The sequence below is a fragment of the Stegastes partitus genome, unplaced genomic scaffold (assembly GCF_000690725.1).
Source record: "Stegastes partitus isolate 25-593 unplaced genomic scaffold, Stegastes_partitus-1.0.2 Scaffold938, whole genome shotgun sequence".
Classification (NCBI taxonomy): domain Eukaryota; kingdom Metazoa; phylum Chordata; class Actinopteri; family Pomacentridae; genus Stegastes; species Stegastes partitus.
In genome coordinates this window covers 54160-77208 of record NW_007578669.1, presented here as the reverse complement: position 1 = coordinate 77208, position 23049 = coordinate 54160, and the positions used below count along the sequence as shown (strand labels likewise).

At 40.1% G+C, this 23049-nt stretch overlaps 1 protein-coding gene across 1 annotated transcript in view; it reads right to left on the bottom strand.

The window, feature by feature from the left end:
* Positions 1-4902: 4902 nt before the first annotated feature.
* The window catches only part of tmtopsb (teleost multiple tissue opsin b), a 50405-nt gene continuing 32258 nt past the window's right edge, over positions 4903-23049 (bottom strand). The window contains exons 3-4 of the mRNA XM_008294085.1: positions 20444-20677; positions 4903-5205 (exon numbers count right to left, since the gene is read on the bottom strand). Of these exons, the coding sequence (XP_008292307.1) occupies positions 4903-5205; positions 20444-20677 (537 nt within the window). The remainder of the gene's footprint in view (positions 5206-20443; positions 20678-23049) is intronic.

The following is a 23049-nucleotide window of genomic DNA, read 5'->3' as shown; positions in this document are numbered from 1 at the left end:
GGCATTTATGTGGGTGTTACTTTGACATTTAGCAGCTTCCTAAACAAGCACACCCACATCTAAACGTACTGTCAGAAGGTAGCAGCCTTTCCAAACATGTCACACTGCAAAAACTGCAACTTGAAGAACGTCCCAACATACTAGCGCCAGACACCATCAAAAGAAAACAGACAAAATAGCCTCTTTTTTCTTCTACCTGGCAGGAAAAGCGGATTCACCTGTGAGCTGCTGCTAACAAAGGCAGCATGAAGAAAATACAGAGAAATGAGTAACAAAAGATGAGATTTCAGGAAGGAACTTTCCAGTTTCTGGTCAACTTTGCTTAAAAGTGTAACATGTCAAAGTAAACAGAGTAGTTTTGGAATCCAGAAATAAACTAATGGGTAAACATCTCCTGGTGAAGAAGATCTGGATATGTGTCATTCCATCTCGTCCACCCTTTAGCTGCTTGGATGTCGGTCCCATTCGTTGGAGCCTTGTTGAAATAAGTCTCCTACTTTTTTCTGTCTAAATCTCCAGACTTCTCTTCTTTCCCTTGTTGAAGTTTAGGGTGCATAATCCCTCACACTATCTGACACTCCTTACCTCCTCAAAAACACTCCGAAACTTAAAATTAACTCACCCACACCCCTCAAAACTGAATTGAAGTGCACTGAAACAAGCTTAACTGAATTGATCTTATACTTATCTTTTCTTTAACTGATTTTCTTTCTTTTTTTCTTTTTTTTAAAAAATTTAGTTAGCGAAGGACCTTTTAATTTCTTTACCAGGACACTTAAATAGAAGTCGTTTCTGCTGCTTCTGATTTTTTATTTTTTTTTATTTTGTTGATTTATTGAGGTTTAATGAGATATTTTTGGGTGATTCTGATTTGGGTACATTGTGGTTCTCTTCTGTGTTTTATGTTGTTTTTCTTCAACAAGAGAGTTGAGTTAAAAGGGGTTAAACCATCCCTATAATTAGAAGTAGTTTAAAGTGACAGGTGGAGAATTATTTTTATTCCACTCTCTGGTGCCCAAATGAATTTGAATAATTTGAATATTAGGGGCTGATTAGCCAGAGCTGATTTAGCAGCACAATGGGAAGCTACCAAGTTCTAAACTGGGATAAAAAAAAAAAGTAAATAAATAAAAATCAGCTCTTGATTGTTGGTTCCAATAACTCCAGAATCACATCTTTTGCTTAAACTGTGCAACGAGTAAGAGACAGTCAAGGAAGACTGAGACAGAAGAATCAGGACAAATACCTTCAACAAGTGTCTGCCATACAGGTCATTGGATTGACCGCTATTTTTTAATTTAAAAAAAAACTTCTAACATTGAAACTTTGACACACATGGATGAGTTTTTAGAGGTTAAATTGATGACTGAACAGGTTCAAGTAGGAACCAGGAGCTCTGCTGCACCTCTCCTCCTTGTTTCCTGTCATCTCTCCACCGTTACTGATAAAAATCACAACATCCAGCCTCTAAAAAAGTGCTGCTAGATAAAGGCTAATCTGGTGCCACGTTGATGTCACTCCTGGTAATTAGTTTTGAACTTGTAAATGTTGCTCACATCAAAGGAAACTGATATGTCTGAAAGCTCAGATATTAACTGATCAGCCACAACATCACATGTGCGACACTCCCTCCTTCATCTCTCTGCTCCTCACCGGTGCTGATGAAGATGCTGCAGCAAACATTACACTAAATTTAGCAGATTTTGCAACACATCTGGTTTCTCTGCACCTCCCTTGTACTTGGTTTCACATTTGGAACACATTTTTGAGAGGTTTTAGGATGTGATTTGACCTGTCCAGTGAGCTTATTGTCCTGATTTGTGGACTTTCTAGACAAAAAAAAGAAAGAAGAAGACGTCATGTCATGTCAGCCCCATAGACTGCATATAAATATATATACAGCACATGTTTGGCCCAGTCCAGCCCTGCCTGCACATTATTAGACAACTAGTTTTAATGTTGTGGCTGATCGGTATCTGAAACCCAAGCAAACACAGGCACCTCAAATCTGCCAAATACTGTCACGCAAGAAAATTAAAGTAAAATTGAATGAATACGACAACAAGCTCTGCGATAATTCAGTCATCCAGAGGTTCTTTTTCATCACATAAAACTCTCTAAATGTCTGAATCAGTCACTTGTTGGCCTCAGATTGACGTTTTATGGCCAAAAAAAGTGTATTTATCCAGACTTAGATAGCATATGTAACTTTAAATAGTGGAAACTAACTAAATACATTTACTCAAGTAGTCGAGTACTGTACTTGAGTACTACAGAACTCCTACTCCACCAATTCAGAGGCAAATATTGTCCTTTTTTTCTAAAATAAATGTGGCATCTTTAGCTACTTACAGATTTAGTTAAATACACAACAAAGGTATTCTAAAGTAATGTAACAGACTAAGATGAAACTTTATCCATTTCTGCCACTCTGCACTTTTGATGCCAATACTTTTGCACTTTTTCTTGAGCAAAAATTTAAATGCACGACTTTTCTTGTCGCAGTATTTCGACACAGTGTTACTGCTACTTCTACACAAGATCGACGTACCTGTTCCCCCTCTGATAACCGTTTAGATCCACACATTGAGAACGTAGAGGAGCATTGTGCAGCAGGAGGTTTTTAAGTGATTTTTCACAGAAACAGTGTTTTTGCAAGTGCCACTTTTCAAATCCACCGCTGTGGATTTATCCGCAGCCACTTTTCAGCCTAACTCGAAACACCCAGAAGATGAGATTGAGCAACACGCTACGCAAACTCTATTATTGACTTTTTGCCTTATTTTGCCTGCGTGTGTTTGCGGCCCTTCGGCTCATTACGCATTCATGGCTGTCGGTTGCAATACCCCCATTCGCGCGTTGGAAATGCTGTTTGTTTCTAACCGAGACGAAGGCTGTAATTTAGAGCGTTAATCTGCTTTTCCTCCCCGTAATAATGCCTGTGTTAATAATTCATGGATTAATCAACACGTGGGGAATGTGGAAGAAAGCGAGAGACGAGAGAGAAAAGTGACACCGAGCTCCAGTTTCTCAAGAGAGACACAGAAAAGATTGAGACATCCCCGATCGGTTTGTGACACGATTTCATTTATGTTACATAAGTAAAAGGAAAAATACATCACACAAAACCACATTTCCACCAAACAAGGAGAAACAGCAGCTTTAGAAACATCTAGACAACTCAAAACTGTGAAATCTCTTTACATGTCCCACACAACGGGGTGAAATGTCCCTTTAATGGCTTTCGTAACAGTCCCAGCACTCATGACGGGGGGGCCTATATGCAGCAAAGTGTAAATAAAGGCATAAGAAAAAACCTTCTTAGTTCTAAATTGCATGAAATTGCTCAACAAATCTTTAATACCGTGTATCAAATCCTCAAATATCAGGCATGGAAAAGGGGTCGTGAAAAACGCTCACCCCCTTTTTCAACCAAATTATTGTTGTTGTTGGGGGGAAGAAAAAAAAAGAATAATCCTGCTACAGTCGCTGCACACTTAAGCCAACAAAATATGTCCCGTTTCCAAAAAAAAAAAAACACCAAACCAGTTTATGAAATCGGCGCCAAAGAACACTGTGCTTCTCCGAAATGTTCCTGAATTACTTCTGCGATTAGGAAAGAACATCATTTAGTTATGTAACAAAGACGCATCAGTGCAAGCGAAAAGCTCGACCTATTTATGAGGATGTTTTTTATTTATCAAATTGTTTTTTTTTTTGTTGTAATTGAATTAACTGGGGCAGAGTGAACGCGATTTCACGTCTTCCTCTCCGCGGTTCCTTTCGGAAGTCGGTAAAGTGCAATCGTGCTTATTTTCCACGTATGCTGCCAACAAGCTAATAGCAACTCCTAATAAACATGCTAATTGTTGGCTGGTAGCGAACACACTTCCCCCTCTGGAGATGCCGCACGCTGCACATTCATTAACAAAATCTTCCAAAAATATACACATCTGAAGTAAAGGGTTTAATTCCAAAAATGCATCAGCCACAACTTGCTTCCAGCTCCCTATATAGCATTTCTAAGCAGTACAGAAACATTTATTAAATGCTTACACGGGAATTATAGTCACTGAAAATGATGTATATTAACAAACACTGCTTTCAGTTACACTCTAGTGAGATTTAGTAAATGTTTATATACTGCTAATAACTGCTAAATATTAAAAAGTGTCACCAATGCAGCCTCTTTAAATGTACTTTCTCTAAAGCCAAGCCCCCCCAAAAAACAACAGGTTTTGCAAGCAGAGCCCACCTCCCAGCATGAGTAATCGCTTCATAGCGGTACTTTTGTTTTCCTCCAAAGAACAAGCGTCTCGTTCTGCAATCAGCCTCTCCACATCGGCTCTGCGTGGGCCGAGCTCTGACCCCACAGTCCCGACCTTTTTCCTACAAAATCAAAATTAAACGCCCCGCTTGTATGAAAGAGACAAACGAGCGCAGGTTTTGCCGAGCGTGAATCTGGGGATGAATCCCTCGAGGCCCTTTTTGCAAAACTGTAGTCAGAGGTAAGTGAGCTTTAATGCAATACTTGTGCTCCTTGTGCACGATGGTTGTGTCATGGCATGTACATCCTAATGGCAGAAGAAGGGTGTCACCTCAAAACAAAGCACTATGTGTAGCCCTAATCTTCATATCTTCCCTCTGTTTTGTACACAGAGCCTCCGGTAAGCAGGATGAGACATTTTTTTGTGTGTGTGTGTGTGTGTGTCCCTGTTTGCCGACCTCGAGCAGCAAACGATAACCTGTTCCGGGATTAAAACGTCCCAGCTTGTATTTAAGACTCCCGCTGTGCTCACTTTGCGCTCGCTCTTTTCTGCTATTAAGAGGATTTGTTTCTTAATTGGAGACCTGCGCCCCAGCTCCTTCTCTTCCCGGCTCCCTGCTTTTTTCCCTCCGTCTTTATTCCCTGTAGTGAGCCACGAGAATCAGTTTGGGTTTGAGGCTGGCGGCAGCAGCAGCGGGAGTCTGGGGGGCGCCGCGGTCTCGGTTCGTCGGCGACGCGTCCACGTGGTTGGCTCCCTGCGACGACTCGTGGACGGAGTTGGGCGTGGGCATGGCCGAGGACGGGGCGGGGGCCGACACCTGGGGCTCCTTGTCCTGGCGGTTGGTGCGGAGGGTCTTGGTCACCCGAGAAAATGTCTTTAGGGTGGAGCCTTGCTCGGGGGTGGAGCAGCTGAAGAACGCCATGAAACACCTGTAAAACTGCACAGACACACAGAGTCGTTACAGCAGTGTCGCATACTCATCATGCTCCTGTACAAATAAACTGCATTCACAGTCGTGTTTTGAAAGAAATGGCTGAGCAGGAAACTTTCAAAAGGCTACAAATTCCACGTTAGGAAGTTGGAGGACTGGTCCAACTCAGAACACTTTTACACTCTTTCACAACATATCTGAAGCTTCTCCTTCGTTTTCTGATGGATGATGAGTTCGTCCTGCACTCTGAGGAGTAGAGGAGGAACTTTTAGAAGTTTCTTCAGGAGCCGAGGAGTGAAAACGTCTGCAGTGGTTAAAAATGCATCACCTTTATCGTTTCCAGTTTAAGCTAACTATCTTTTTGACCTACGCAGAGCATTATCGCTGTTTTCTTTTCAGAGAACTGCATGCAAGTGCTGGTTGAATTCCCACAATGCTTCACTCTGTGCATGCAAAAAGGTGCTACAACCATAAATCCACCTTTTAATGCTTATTGGTTGACAGGATAATAACGAATCTAAAGAAAGATGAAGATTATTATTTGATTATACTACTACTGTGCTATATAGTGTCATTCTCGTTGTGTTTCCTGTGAGGACGGAGCACTACTGGGGTAACTTTACTTCACAAAATGTATTTTTACAGTATTAGTAAAAATTATCGTGGTAAATAACATAGTACTAAAAGTACACCTTTTTAACCACAGTTGCTCCAGTTGTAAACAACAGGACTTGACTGATCCTGTTCGAAGTTGGAAGAAACCCAACACACACCAAGATTTTTGTCTTGTTAAAAAACACCCTCACACACATTCAATTAACCCAGGATGTGCTGGAAAGAAAAAGGACATCAGTTACTTTCTTATAGACGGAGGTGGAAAGTTTAGTATTTCCATTTTCTGCTACTTTATACTCCATCACACTTCAGAGGCACTTTTAGCTACTTTGCAGATTTAGCTCAATAATACAAAATATAACCAACAAGTACATTCTGATGAACTTATTTGATTCCAGAGGGGAAATTTACAAGCTGCAAAGTGGATAAATATGAATATATAAAGTAGTTAAATCATCTTTATTATAAATGATCCAATAATATACAGTACTTTATTCTCAAATATGCTACTGTGCAGAATAAGTACTTTTTGTACCTTAAGTACATTTAGATGCATGACTTTTTGGCTGTAGCAGAGTAATTCTAGAGTAGGTTCATAATTAGTCAGTGTATGGAAACAGTTATGAAAGCAGTAGTTTGGTAGAACACAGCAGCGGTACAGTGGAGGTACACAGGAACAGCAGCAATAATTGCAGTTCTGTCATTATAAAATAAAGCACAGTTTGACTTCAGCAGCGTTTGGATCCAGTTGAAGAGCTCCTTGTCCTCCACGTCGGGCGTCCAGCAGGCTTCCCCTGGATAAACGTAGTGTACTTAGTATACTCTCCAGTTCCACACGTATACTTAAAGTCTACTACATTTCCCCAGGGAGCCGCAGATCAAACAGGTCGAGCTGCATGGAATATAACACCTCCACACATCTTATTACATCATCAAAGTGCGCAGCCTCCTTCCTCCAGCAAGTTTCCAGCCTTTGAGGAAAAAAGAAAACCACTGATTGATATGACGAATGAGAACAGTTTGTGGCGCTTTATAACTGAGACACTTCAGCAGCCAATTTATCACATATGAGCCAATTAATTTCTGTTACCCCGAGGAAATTATGCAGCTTTCAAAATTAGCTCTCTGTCTTAAATCTTCTAGTGTCTCAAATCCCAGTTTATTAATCTACTGGAGAGCTGCGCCGGAGGGGAAGGAGGAAAGAAAGAAAGAAAGGAAAAGAAAAAAAAGATGCCGGTTTGAAAGTGAAACCCCAGAGGAAACAAAAAGGGCAGATGTGCAAAGTGGGGGTGAGAAGTGAGAAGGAGAAAATGGAGAGGAAGAGCAGAAAAGAGGAGGACGAGCTGACGTCAGGAGGGATTAGAGCTGAGATCAGCCACAGATAGAGATCTTAAGACTGAGGAGTGAGCGAATCCTCAGCTGTCCACTGCAAACCTGCACCAGCTCAAACCAACATGTGACACTGCTGTGATCGCTTGTGTGTGAGAGAGGAAGTCGGCTCTGCATTTTTTTTCTGCATGTATGCAGGGAATTCTCCGCACAAACAAAATCCAGGCTTGCCAATCATAAAGAAGAAGAAGAAAAAAAAAGGCAACAAGGATGCCAGAAAAAAAGGTTAAAAAAGATGGGATACTGCAATGTTGAAAAACTGTAAAAGAAATTAAAATAATAATAATAATAATAATAATAATAATAATTAAAAAAATAAAATCCATAAAATATTATTTTTTAAATACATGAAACCAGTATAATTTTTGTCACACATTATACATTTAAAAAAAATCGTAGTTGTAAAAATATATTTTTTTATTGCTGCCAATATTTAAAGATTTTTTAATTAATTAATTAAATTTTTTTTTTTTTTTTTTTTTTTTTTACAGCCAACATGTAAATTGTTATTTTTCTTTGGTTTTACTACATATTATCTATTATTTAACAAACCTGGAAAATCTGTAATACAACAGTTTAAAAATCTATTTAAAAAAATCCTTAATATACTTAAAAAAAAAAATTACCAGCAATTATTAGCAAAATAACTATATACAGTATAATTTAAATAAAGTTAAAAAAAAAAAAAAAAAGAAGTAATTTTATGTCAAACACTGTAAAAGAATGAATTACCATTTGTAAAAGTGCAGGTTGTGAATGTTATTTATAGTCTGGGACTTTTGTTTTTGGCTTATATTGAAATTAAGAAGGTTTCTGACGTTTCAATAGATATTTTCTACAATTAAACAAAACAGGGAAAAACTGAAATATTACTTCAATCCTGAAAATCTAATATTTTGTTTAAAATGACATCAAATGTGCTCATTTAAATGCATCAGAAATGTGGAATTTCAAATAGTTTCGGTCTGTTTTTTTTATGAGTAACCTGTACGTTTATTTCATTTGATATTTGACTTGGTGTCATTTCACAAAACAGGGAAAAGCTGTAAACTTACAATTTAAAACTGTTGAATGTTTTTTTCCCTTTTCTCACAGTATAGCAATCCTTTTAAAGTGTCTTCTTAATTAGACTTTTATGGCCACTGTTACCAGCCTTTGAGCTGATCTGCTTTATGATAATACACTTTTATACAGTAAATGCAGGCAAAACGTTTGGACACATCGGCTACGTTTCAGGTTTTAGATTCCTCAAAGCAGCCGCTCCGCTCACTAAGGAGAGACGACAGTCTATCACAGACGAAGGAGGTCAGTCAGAAATCAGAGTTTCTTCAAACACTGTGATGAAATTGGCTCTCAGGAGAACCGCTCCAGGAACTGAGAGTTCCCTCCGCTGCCGAGGAGAAGTTCATTAGAGGCTCGCAAATTGTCAGCTGACGTCACCTCGGCCCAAATCACCGCTTCAGAAAGTTCAAGGAGCAGACACGTCTGAGCATCAGCTGCCGGAGGAATCAGGCCGTCACGGTCGAACTGCCGCAAAGAAACAACGACTGAGGGAGTAATGGGAGGAGAACTTCTCAGACCAAGGAGCACAAGGGACCAGTGGAGACCTGGACGGATGGGGCACCACGTTTATACTTCAAATACATGGTATGAATGTGAAGGGAAAAGGGCAATATCTGTCACTCAAATGGAGAAGAAGTATGAGTTGGGTTTTAGGCTATTATATTTGAATCAGGGGTGTCCAGCTTGTTTTTATTAGTTTTTTTAAAGTCCAAAAACTCTTTTAAAGTAACGTTTGTCAAAGACGACAGATTCAGCAGCTGCATAACTTATTTTTCACATCAGATGTTTTCTACTTTTTCTACTTTGAGTATATTTTAATGCTGATATTTGTCTTGCAGGTTTACTTAAGTATACATTTAAATGCATGACAGCAGAGTAATTCTATAGTGTGGTATTAGTACTTCTCCCACCTCTGCTTATGGAGAAGGTTTGTAACGTAGTCAGTGCACAGAGATAGTTATGATAGCAGTAGCTGGCCCCTTCTAATTTGTATAAAGTTGAGATTTAGGCTATTTTATGTAAATCATGTGCATCCAAAATGAGCTGCCACTTGTGGAAACTCCCAGAAAACTAAACATAGGGCCGATTCAGCAGCTGTGTGGCTTATTTCTGGCTTCTGATGTTTCTAGGAAAGCATTTTGGTGAAGCATCTTCACCCAATATCAGCAAAAGTCTATCAAATAAGTGTTTATCTAATCTGGTGCAGCCAGTGTGTGCAAAGGTGTAAGAGGACGTCGCCTCTTTTGGCTTTTAGTCCAGCTGCACGTCCATCATCTGCTGACCTCCACCATCAGTGACCTGATCTAAGCGGAGATGGTTTAGGATGAGTTTGAAGAGCCAACCAGACTTTTGGAAAAGCTCCAGGTGATGAATCACGAAGCGGGTTGAGAGAATAAAGACCTTTCAAAGCAAACAGTTTCTGCTGCTGTGAGGAATCTAACGTATGAATTTGTTTTAATGACGCCTTTTTTCTCTCTACATAACTCCACCTGTGTTGTTTTATCGTTTTCATGTCCAGTTTTGTTCTACAAAGTTGATTATAGTTAAAACAAAGAAGTGTCTTAAGGCAGCTTTATCTGTGAGGTAGGTTTTAATGAACTGTTTCTTAATAATCTTCTCATTAAATTTACTGTAATACGATATATCCAGTGGAGTTTTTCAATATAAAAAGTCCCCTAACTGCCTAGAAACAAAGAAATCAAAGTTAAATCATGCTCTATTCGCTCCAGCTGCATATTGAGTTAGCTATTATATATATTTATAGAAAAATGAATTGAAAACTTCCTTAGTTCGTCCCTACAAATTCACCAGCAGTATATAACGTAAACATGCTTGTAAGAGAGTAAGAAAACCAAAATATCCAACAGAAAGTTGTCATTTTATTTGGAAAAGGTTCGGTATCCTGCCTCCTCTCAGTCGTATATCACTCCTCTCTGACAAAAAGCTCTGAATGCTGACAGCAAGAATGAAATACAATGATGTCAAATGTGGCGTCTCACTCTTGCATGTCTCACTTATCAACCGCAGCTGATAAAAAAAAGACTCCAGGAATCCCAGAAGACAGATTCACTCAAGAGGAAACTGACATTTAAGCTGCGAAGAAGCAATGAAATGCTGCAGATGTTACAGACGTAGTTTACATTATAAAATATTTAATTATACATGTTGGGATTATTTAAAACTTGAAACTAATATATTAAGATTGAGTTACTGTTAGAACAGTTGGTTCCCAATCCAGATAAAATAAAATATTTCTACTACACAAATTTGTGCTCACTTTTTTAGTTTTTCCTCTAATTTTTGCAGCTTTTCTTGTAAATTGGAAGACATTTGACATCTTTAAATCACTAAAAAACCACTTACGGTCATTGCACAGGTAGATATCGTTTCTTTTTGAATGAGTTAAAAGCCTAAAAATGTAAAGAAGCACTGTTTTGGCAAAGAAATGTGCAAAAAAAATCATTAAACATGATATCAAAATATATAAATGAATATAAAATTAGCTGCAGTATAAAACATGTTATTTTATTTGTTGTTTACAAGCCTTTTTGGTGTAACTATGTCACTTTGTCTGTTATGCAAGAAGCATTCAGACCATTTGCTTCAATAACCGCAGACGTACATGTGAGGTGAACTGGGGGAATTCTACGTTACATTCTTTTTCCTCCCCAAATTGGATTATGGTGCAATATTCATGATGCTCAGCGCAAACTGGTTCTGATGTACACAATCAGACGGTCTGCTGATGTTTGGCACAAAGCTAAATGAAGAACGTACCGTCTAAATTAAATTAGACGGCATAAACTGCCAATTTGTTACAGGTAAAAGCCCCGTCTCGCATTTCTTTACTCAAGTGAGCATCGAAAACACTCATCATGCAGAATGGAATATTTTCTTAAACTCAATATAAACTCATTTTTCCTGCAATATAAAGTCAGACACCTCTATGGAAACAGAACAACCATGAGAGAACTCAAAAATGTCTTGTGTGCAGTACGACACAGTTAGAATACCATAAAAAAAACGACTATTTAATGTACAAAAAGAAGAAAGAAGAATGAAAGTATTATTGGCTCCATGTGTTTTATATATTTTACTGCTTACGTTTTTACAGCATTTACAATTTAGGCATTTTACAAACCATAAAAAACTAAATCACGTTAACCCTAGAAATATACACACACGGACAACATTGTTGGTACCCCTCGGTTAATGAAAGAAAACCCCACAACGGTCACAGAAATAACTTGAATCTGACAAAAGTAATAATAAATAAAAATTCTATAAAAATTAAGCAATAAAAATCAGACATTGCTTTTGAACTGTGGTTTAACAGAATTATTTAAAAAAAATAAACTCATAAACAGGCCGGGACAAAAATGATGGTACCCCTAGAAAAGACCATGGGGGCATGTTCAATCAAGGTGTGTCCTCTAATTAGCAGTTATTAGCTATTTCTGTGACCATTGTAGGTTTTTCTTTCATTAACCAACTATTTTGTCCACGTGTGCATTTCACCATGCTGAATGTATCTTTCAACAACTTGCTCCTCCGTATACAGTTTTTGAGCCATGCTGAAGTTATTATATTGAGCAAAAATGTTTTATTTTAGTCTCTCATGTCGTCTCCTCTCTGCTCTGTAAACACTGCCTGCGGTTCATCCGACAACTTACTGAATTCTTGTCATGTAAAAGCAGCTCTTCTGGTGCAAACTGTTGATTTTGGTGCATTAATAAATGAGACATGTTGAGCAAAGTGCTATTTAATGACATATCATGATTTTTAAGGCTAGATTTGAGGAGTTTATCTGACAATTAGTTCAGTTTTTAAAGCTTCTTTCTTGAATAAATTGTAATTTTGGTGTTTTCTTTGAAAGGTGGGTTAACAGCAGTACCTTTTAAAAGGCAAACGGGAGCACATCAAAACATTTCACATGAAAATCTACCCAACATACTTCTCAAACGGAGGGAAATTGAAAATGAGGGCCTGCCTCTAATAAACGCCTGCTTCAAATAAAGACCCCCAGTCGCCGTTTGAGGAAACACGGCAGTCGACTTGACCAATTGGAAATCTATAAGGAGTGAATAAATAGACTCCCAGACTGACATCGGTAATGACACCTTCTGCAGAAACATGCCAGCGAAAGGTGCAAAGGCTGTAATTTGTTGGCTGACAGCTGAGGTCCGGGGCGTGAATCTGCGCAGCGCTTGAAGTCTTCAACTCGCCTCAACACACTGCTGCCATAGTTATGGGCTGGGAGGAACTGAAGACTGAAAGCGCCACACAGCGCGGCCTCCCATGCGTTTACCTGCAGCACCTAGAAGTTCATGTTAGTGGCTTAATCATCGAGCAAACCAGAGGAGAGGGGAGGAGGAGGAAGGGGAAAGACAACTCTGCAACAAGTCAGCCATCAAAGAAAGTTAAATGTCTCACAAGCTCAGAAGCGACAACCTGAGCGACAGACGGAGGCAGCGGCAGATAAAAAGAGACGCCGGCAGATAAAAGAGTGTTGCGTGAACGTGTTGGGTGGAGGTGTGGGAGGGGGGAGGAAAGAAAGGTCACCGCCACAGTGTGTCGCTGGCTGATAGTAACATGTTAATCAAAATCAAAGGCGCGCTACCTTTTGGAGATTAAAAAGAACTTTTGTGCTTTACACCTCCTCCCCGTCACCTTTCTCTTCCCCGCCCGCCTTCCATCCTCACGTCTCGCATTCATTTCCAACTTCTGCTGGATTTCTTTCACTGCCGATTCCCTTCCACATTCCTATTTGCATCCTGTCTCTATCTTCTTTCATCAGACTTTCTTCTTTGCCTTTTGCTTTCTTTGCTCCTATTAAAGGTCCACCTTCTTGCTGTTACTTTGCATCCAAGCCCTCCAACTATTTTCCCAGTGTTCCTTCCCTCCACTTCCCTCGTTTCGCTCCTTTCACCATCTTTCCTTTGCTCTTCACTTCTTTACCTGCTTCTTTTATCCTGTCAAGCTTGAATTTGCCATCTTATTTCCTTTCCATCCCTTATAAGCCCTTTTCTTTTCTCTTGGGATGTGTTTTAAAAAGGCACCACTCATCACAGAGCAACGCAGGACTCCTGAATCCTGTGGAAAACCGTCCTACCATGACACATTAACACAAACAAGACATCGTGGGGCACAACACAAATTAACGTAAACACCAAGAAAGCTCACACTGTGAATGATAGCTGGGGAAAAGAAAGACATCACAAATGACATAGAGGTCTAAAAGAGTGTAAACATCACTGTGAACTTGTTGCTTGAGACATGGTGATGCAAAGTGACGTTCCTTATGTCACTCCAAGACAGATTCTCTGCCATATGCAATCATGGAGCGCTTTATTGGGAACACCTGCTCGTTCGTGTGATTCGAGTCAACTTCTGCAGGTGCAGTTCAGGAGCTTCAGTTAAAGCTACTTTGTGGGGCTTTTGCATACAAATGAGTGTTCATTAACCATCTCACACATGCTGATTAAGCCTATCAGCGGGCGGCAGCGTTTCAAATCTGGTGTCTGGTGGTGACATTAACCCAGTGGTGCACTGCATCAACCAGCAATGAATGGAGTGTAGTCTACAGCAACCTGGAGTATCCCAGGAAGGTTTATGGATGCTCCAGATTTAAAAAAGAAGGCAGACGTCACATGGATGCATCCACAGTGTTTGTGTAATTACTCGCACTGCCAGAAGGGGGCGACAAAAAGGTTTTTGTTGACATTAAAATGATGCAAAAATGTTACAATGGACAGGACATGGTTGAAATATTTCTAAAATCTCCTGGAATTTTACTGCAAGTTTTTTGAGAAGAAAAGAAAAAAAAGAACACGTCGGATTCCACTCTGGGCTGCAAGGTGGGGTGGTGGTTAGCACCATTGCCTCACAGCAAGAAGGTCGCCAGTCAGCGTCCCGGTGGGGGCATGGACTCTTCATGTTCTCCCCGTGCAGCGTGGGTTCTCTCCGGGTTCTCCGGCTTCCTCCCACACAGTCCAAAAACATGTTGAGGTTAATTGGTGATTCTAAATTGTCCGCAGGTGTGAATGTGAGTGTGCTTGGTTGTCTGTCTCTAAGTGCAGCCCTGTGATAGACTGGTGACCTGTCCAGGGTGTCCCCTGCCTTCACCCTGAGTCAGCTGGGATAGACTCCAGCCCCCCACGACCCTAGTGAGGATTAAGCGGTGTATAGATAATGGATGGATGGATGGGTTCCACTCTTGTCAACCGAGATGTGAGGCTGTGGTGGACAAAGGCTCAGCAGGTAGAAAAACGTAGCCAGGTCTCATTAATCTTGAGTTCTGCAGAAGCTGGAGATGCAGGTAAGACTAAGCTGCATGAATCCATTGACTTAACCTGCTCCAGACTGCTGCAGGTGGTGTACAGGTACATGCATCCCTTTACAGACACAGTTTACTATCCTCTAATGGCTACCTCCAGCAGGAAAATGTCACAAAGCAAAAGCTAGCCTGGTTCAAGTGGACTTCAGAGGCCTCCCCGGTCGCCCGGTTTGAATCCAGTGGAACACCTTTTGGATGCGGTAGATCCGCAGAGCGGCAGCATGAATTATTATGTGAAGCAACATGTCAACACGGAGCAGAAGATCAAAGGGGCCGTTTGAGAGCAAAGAGAAACTCTACTCAGTATTAGCATGGTGTTCCCGGTAAAGTGCTCAATGAATGCACTTTCTCCTGACATGCCTCACAGTGTGAGTCCTCTGAGCTCCAGGGAACACTTGTAGGAACTGTAACCGTCATGCATGATACTGGTTGGTGATGAGACAGTGGAAGAAAATAGGGGAAAAAAAACTGTATTGTTTTGTTAAGGAAATGGCGTGCATAATGTAATTTAATTTACTGATTTGTGCCAAAAAAACAAAGCAGTATTTGTTCATATTCCCACTTCCTGACGTGAGTTTCACTGACTAGCTGTCTACTACAGTTTAAACCCTCTGAACTCAAGCAGCTCATGGATGTTTGTTGCTCCGCTCATTTGTCACGGCATCATAAAGTCCTGCACCTCTATGGAATCAGCACAACCATGGCTGGAAGCTGAGAGAACACAGAAATATCTTCTGTGCAGTATAATAAAGTTATTTTGGGAAAAAAATCAGGAAAAAAAAAAAAAAAAGTTAAATTTTGCGATTTTTTGCAAAAATTGAAAAAACCTGAAATCAAAATATGCAACATTTGCCCACATGAGTTAACAACACTGGGGAAAAAATGGCTTTTTACAGAATACAGAAATTTTACTCTTATATTTTTATTTATTTGTCATTTAACAATTTCCCTGAGGTCTACCCCGAAGGGATCAATAAAGTTTTGTTCTATTCTATTCTATTTATCTCCTATCTGCTTTGTGTAAACATTACCTGCAGCTCAGCCCAGTTCAACTGAAAAGTCCCAGAATTTTTGTCACGAGACCGTTAGTCACAGCTGAGTCACTAATAGCATCACAGTTGCATGAAAGAGTGCAGAATTTTATTTTTTATTTTACGCAATGTGGTCAGGGCAAAATGTTAATTTTGTGTGAATTTGTGAATGGGACATGTAGTGAAAAAAAAGCAGGAGGTTGAAACTTTGACGATTCTGTCAGTTCTTACAGTTTCTGGCTCCGATGAAGTGTGTCATTCTGATGTTCAGAGGGCTACAGAGCAACAATAGGAGCTGATAACAATGATAATGCTGATAATATGAGGAGGGAGGGCAACTGTGCAGGTAGCAGCAGAAAAGTTCCTGCATGTCAAAATGTCAAAAGCAGTGTGACGCCGTCCTCCCTGCGCTGCTCGTATTTGTTTACAGTTATTATTCTAATCTACTAATGACTCCTTTAATGATTTATTGATGCTGAAATGCTGCACAAAGCACTTTGAAGTTTGCTCTGCTGTCAATTAGGAGCAACAGCAGCAGCAGCAGCAGCAGCAACCAGATTACTTCGACTTTTCTTTTTCCTGCGCAGTGTCCTTGAATGTCAGTGATGTGTATCGCAGCTGCGCGGGGGGCGGAGGAGTGTTGATGCCGTTATGGCTTTGACACCATTATAATAATGTCACAGCTCCGTCTTTTATCTGCGCGTTTGCGTGCGCCCTCCCCTGGGTGTCGGGTCTTTTGTCTAAATAAAGAGGAGCAGATAATTACACACAGAACAGATGATTTCTGATTTACACCGAGTTTAGTTAAGATTTTTTCCTTTTTTTTTTTTTTTTTAGCCAAAAAGCTTCCACTTTACCTTAATGCATCCCCACTGAGCATTTCTAAACACTGTACAGATGTAATGGTGTGACGTTTAGTTAGTTTTTAAGTATTTTTACCTGAATTCTCCAGTTTTTCCTGGTGTTTCTGTTGCCTGTCTGTTGTTATAACCTGGATTTCTCAGGAGAAATCTCACTTGTTGTTCTTCATACCAGCCTTCTGTCTTCTACCTATTTGAACTATCATCCATTCATCCATTATCTATACAACACTTCATCCTCACGAGGGTCACGGGGGGCTGGAGTCTATCCCAGCTGACTCAGGGTGAAGGCAGGGGACACCTGGACAGGTCACCAGTCTATCACAGGGCTACACTTAGAGACAGACAACCAAGCACACTCACATTCACACCTACAGACAATTTAGAATCACCAATTAACCTCAGCATGTTTTTGGATGTGGGAGGAAGCCAGAGAACCCAGAGAGAACCCACGCTGCACGGGGAGAACATGCAAACTCCATGCAGAAAGATCCTGGGTGTCCTCACCTGGATGCGAACCGGCGACCTTCTTGCTGTGAGGCAACGGTGCTAACCACCGAACCACCTTGCAGCCCTCTATTTGAACTAAAACACAAAAAAATATTGCTTCCCAACACACTGTAATGCAGCCTTTAGGTTATTAATCTACAGTATATGTCAATAATTATAAATGCTTGTATTATAAAGTCATATTTTATATTACATTACTTAGAATTACTTTCTCAGGACCCCATGGAATCACTTTTTTAACATGTACGGGGATCTGCTAGACCAATAAAACTCCCTTTACTTCAGAAACAGACATCATGAGACCACAGACAAATTTTCTAAGCTGTTCCCATCACTGTTGCTTCCTTTAGACAACAAGAAGCCGTCCTTGTGACGTGGTTATTCTGGTCAATGAGAGTATTTTAAACCTAGCTCTGTAGTTTTGGTGTCTAAACTTAACCCATGAGCAACTCGAAATGCTAAATAAGCTGGTTACGATGAAGAATTACCCCCCAAAATAACCTGAAAGTGTAACAACAAATGGCCATTTCTAGCCTGAGAAACGTGGTGCCGCAATAGTATTTCATCCCATTTGAATCTAATATCAAATCCATCCATCCTTTATCGAATTCATTCAACCATGCCAGCAGAGACACTGGCTTTCATTGAGCGCATTAATGCGACAATATTCATCTGTAACTTCGGTTTAGGACAAGTAGTTTATGGAATTAAGGGCTAATCAGCGACATCTGATTTTATCTACTGCTGGAAATGTTGTTTTCTAACTAGTGATATAAATCAGTTCCGACTGTTTCATCAGCAAGGAGAGATAAAGGTTGGACAAGAGATTCTTTAGCCTCGGTTTGCTGCTATTGAGTCGCAATTCAAAACAATTCAAGGCTAGTTTCTTTGTGAAAATACTGACAACAATGCACGAGACAAGAGTCGGAAATGAAAATTATGCAGAAAACGGAAACAGACATTCTTGTAAAAGCAGGTAAATTATGCCACTTTTTCAAGGATAAAGTTAAAAAATTTGGATGTCAGAGTGGATGGAGACGTGTGGACGAGAAGGACTTCTGTTTTTAAAAAAAGTAGGAGGCAAAACTTGGTCCAGATAATATTTTCTCACTCACATGTCATATTTGGTTACCATGTTTGTGTTGTTAGCTTTGAGTCGCGGCTCTTCTTGAGTAACTTAGCAAGGTTTGTTTGTTCACATCCATCTATTATCTATACACTGCTTAATCCTCACCAGGGTCGCGGGTGTTCACATTTTATTTGTTATTCACGATAATTAGTTATTTAAAAATTGCTTTGGGAGCGTGCAGAGGCTGCAGAACTGAATTCATTCCAGCCAGTAAATACGAACGCGACCTCAAAATATTTATTTATAACGGCACATGAAAGCAGCCTTAACGATGAAAAAAAGGAAAACTCGTGTTCGTGGTAAATCAGGTGTTATTGACGAGTGCGGAGCTGCAGAGAAGCTGGGAGAAGGTCAGTTGCCTGTGCTAGGCATGTTCCCAGTCTCATGTTGTTACCTTCAACAGCGATTAATTGTTCCTCAATCCACATGCATGAGTCCTCGTGATGTTTTTCATGACGTCTGTACAGTACGTCCTGTCCCGCTCATTGGTGGCACGCGCTGTTTTTACGTTTTTCATGTTGTTCAGCCGAACACAATGAACAAAGCAGCTCCTCTCATTGCTGTCAGGAGGTCGCCGTCGTGGTTTTCTGGTGTGCAAATATGCAACATGTCTGCGTGCCGCTGATTGTCGTACGTACAGAAGCACATGAAAGTCTGCTGCTTTGAGTTTGATTCTGCGGATTCTGATCGTTTGAGTTGGTTTTTAATGATCACACCTCCACTGCACTAGCAAGCAGCTGTTTTCTTACAGTCAACTTTGGAAGACATGTATGGAAACGGTTTGATCTCTTTAAAGAAGTCTCAAACCATAAGTTGAACTTCAAGCAGCTTCTGGGGATTTTTTTTTAAATTCTATTTTATTTTTTTACTCACTGTGAGCTCATTTCCAACTGCAGCATAAAGTCCTGCACCCCTATGGAAGCAGCACAACCACAGCTAGAAGTAGAGAGAACTCAGAAATTATTTTTCGTTTTTTTTTGCATTACTAAACTACTTTATGGTATTATAAAGTACCATAATAAAGAAAACACAACAGCTGAGTTTCTCTGAAGATTTCTTTCGCATAAATTGAAAAAACCTGGAATCAATCGGGACAACATTTTCCCAAGTGTCCACAGATCCTACCAGTATACTGGGAAATAAGTGGTAACTCTACATACTATAGGTACTTTACATGTTGCATGTTTCATTTTTTCTCATACCTCTCTGCTGCATGTAAACACTACCTGCAGTTCAGCCTAGTTCAGCAAAAAAAAGTGTTTAGAGTCTTCATAGTTGTGTCAAGGAGCGCAGAATTTCTTGTTTTCATGGAATTTAATTAGAGCAAACGTTTTATTTTTGGAGTATATTTAAATAAGACATGTAGAATAAAGTGATTTTGATGAAATATCACAATTTTGAGCTCAGATATGATTAACTTTCCTGATGGAACACCACGTTACACATGATACGTTCAGGGACGGTCGGAAAGTTCAAAAAGATTCTTTATTTTTTAATTTTTTTTAACAGTTTCTGATTCTGGTAAACGGTGTAATCTTGGAGATTTTAAAGGTAATATGCCTGAACATAACATAACAGTTCAATGTTACCTATGATGCATAAACCTGTTTTTTTCTTCAGGAGGAGATTCTCTTTAAGAAAACCTCCCATAATTCGAACCCTGACAACTCGCCAGATCTGTTTTTTCCATTCATCATTGTCTTTTTGTTATTTATTGTTGTTTCTGTGTGACTGTTGCACTGACTGATTGTTTCACTGTTGCCACGGGGATAATAAATATTCCTTGAACCTTGACTTTCAGACTGGTGAAGCCTTCGGTGATGTGTAAATGTCTTACTAAGCAACATCTGTGGCGGCAATCAGAAAGCATTCAAGGGTGCAAACAAGGATGTCAGCTGCAGCATCACCATGTTCAATACATGAACCACTTGCTGATAGCGGATGTGCTTTTTGTTTTCAATTAGCTCGTCTTGTAGCTACAAAGAAACCATATGGGGAAATGGTCTAGTTAAAGTTTAATATCTAGCAGGAAGTACGATCAATATAAGAACCAGCTTTGTGATGCAAGCCGCTGCTGTTTAGTTATGCATAATTAGACACCACACAGTGTATGATTAAATCTCCCAGCTGTCAACACTAACTGGTCCAGACGTTGATGATCTAAGCTGGAATGCTCGGTTGTCTGCTTCGTAATTAGATAACAAGCAACATACGAGAGACTATGACGGGTTCATATTAACATACACGTACGCTGCTTCGCCGTAAACAGCCAGAAGACACACGAACGTAGATGGTGGCAGCCAACACTCACCTGCTTGTTCATGAATATATAGATAAAAGGGTTGATGACGGTGGAGAACTTGGCCAGCAGCGACGGCGTGATGCTCGCCTCCGGGGTCAAAAAGTCATGAGGGCCGAAGGTGGCGAGCAGAGCGGCCACTCCGTAGGGCAGCCAGCAGACCAGGTAGCACACCACCATGGTGACCACCATCACCAGCACCCGCTGCTCTCGGCGGCGGCTCACCACCGAACTCACGCTGCGGACCTGAGAGGGAGGGAAAACTTCCAGTAAGTTGAAAAGAAAACATCACTGGGGCAGCTTTTACCAGAAACAGTTACTCTATTGGTACAACACTGTGGCCTGATTTCCACATAATGTTCAAAGTCTTCTCCTAAAATGTTTCCCACCTGTAGCTTCAGTATTGATTGGATCAAAGTGTTTTATTGGTTTCTTAGGCAGTCTGACCAATCAGAAACCACCATCGCTCCACCCAACCAATGCAAACCCAACCTTTTCGTCAAATTCAGTGAATATTTTATCGTGTTCTGTTTGCTCTCTGTTATGTATGTGCACTAAAAATAAAAAAATAAAAAAGGTCTGGTTTTCGTGCACGTCCTTAGTTCTGTAAATGAGAAAACACAGTGGCTGCAGAATCTGGAAAATTGAGGAAAATGGGCGATTAAATCAATAAAAATATGCCGAAAAGCTCAATATTCATATCCAGAATCACAGGCTGCACCTTGAATTTTGCAAAAACCCAATCCAAGCTCAGACAGAAGCCCCCAAAAAGACTTAATTAAACCACATCTGAAATATGGTTGTACCAAATTAAAGATGCAATGATTAATCGATTACTTGTCAGCTAGTAAATTAATCTGCAACTGTTTTGATAATCTGCAACATGCTGTATATAACGTACTATGAATAATGCACTTTACTGTATTTCGTTATCGTAGTGCTTGTACTCGCTGCAATGACAAAGTTAAATCTGATGTCATCTAATCTAACTATCAATTAATTGGTTTGTAATTAACACAAAAAAACAACAATTTTTTAGAATAAAAAGTCAAAATCCTTTAATTCCAGCCTTTAAATGTGAATATTTTCTGTTTTTTTCCCCCTCCTCTATGCCAGTAAACTGAATATCTTTGAGTTGTGGACAAAACAAGACACATGAGGACGTCATCTTCCAGAAACAGCAATCAACATTTTTTTTTCCTGCATTTTCTGACATTTTATAGATCAAACAACTAATCAAGAAAATAATCGACAGATTAATCGACACTGGAAATAGTTATTAGCTGTAGCGCTGCACAAAACAGAGAGAAAACGCTGGCAATTCAATCAATTGACAAGCATCTGCAGAGGGGGAAAAACAGCTATATAATAATAATAATAATAGTGATAATAAAGCTCTAACAGCAGCTATGAATAAATATTTCATTTTAATGGTTCGAAGCTCAGTTAATATGAAAACCCTAGCTCCCTCTCCCGCACCAACAAGCAGCGTTATTATAAGTACAAGAAGATTACTTGGATCCACACAGGTATTGGACATATTCACACACAGTGCAGAGACCCGTGGCAGGAAAACGAGACCCTTTCCAACCCGATTAGACTGAGAAGAGTTTGGGTCCAGACCTGTGAAGACCTCTAACCTGAATCTGATGGGAAGTGCTGGCAGGGGGTGAGCACTGCTGGAAACAGACTAACACAGCTCAGCCTCTCTGTGACAAGAATCAGCATCAGAAACACCTTGAAAAGGTTAATGCTGCCAGAAAAATTTAGCCTTCCGTTGCTTGGTTTGATCTCTCACAACGCTCCTCTGACCTTAAACCGAAGCTCAGACGCCTGAAAATGGACAAAACATCATAAAAGTGGACTTTCTACGTAAGCGTTTGTTCTCATGCTGCCTTTTTTGTGACGGGTTTAAAATCACAATCAAAGATGAAGCAAAGACAGCCCTAAATTAATTCCAAAACCGATCACATGGACGTCACATGTGTTTGGGAGCATTTTGAGGTCACAGAGAAGCAAAACAAACTGAAGTAATTCAACATCGAAGCGAGCAAGAGATAATTGGGAGGTTTGTCGAAGGTCTGAAAAGGATTCTACTTCGGTCTGGCCGTATGTTAACATCTTAGTATTTCACTTGTTCTTCAATTTTACCGACTAGCAGGAGGGGAAACCCATAAGTCGAGGCAGGAACATTGAAACGGCCACCTGTTTGAATCCCTGCTGCTTCCTCTTGTTATCTCCGTCTGTGCTCCAACTGAAGCCTGGATTATGAAACACTCGGGTTATGAAACTCAAGCGCGACCTGAGAGACACGGCGGATCGATTCATCCGTCGATCGATCCACAGAGATTTAAAAAAATAAATAAAATCTCCTGTAAGGTTTCATTGCCAGGATCCCCAGAGGCTGACCTGACATTTAAAGCTGCACAATCAGACCCTCCTCTGCCAGCATAAATACTGAAGTCACTCAAACGCCTAAATATTCATAAACATGGCGATATCATTTTAAAGTCAAAAAGAAACACAGAAAAAGACTTAGGCTGTGCAGATGGACTTGAGAGTTACAAGAAAAGACAAACACGGCGCTAATGTTGGGAAGAAGCTACGTCAGTTTTCAT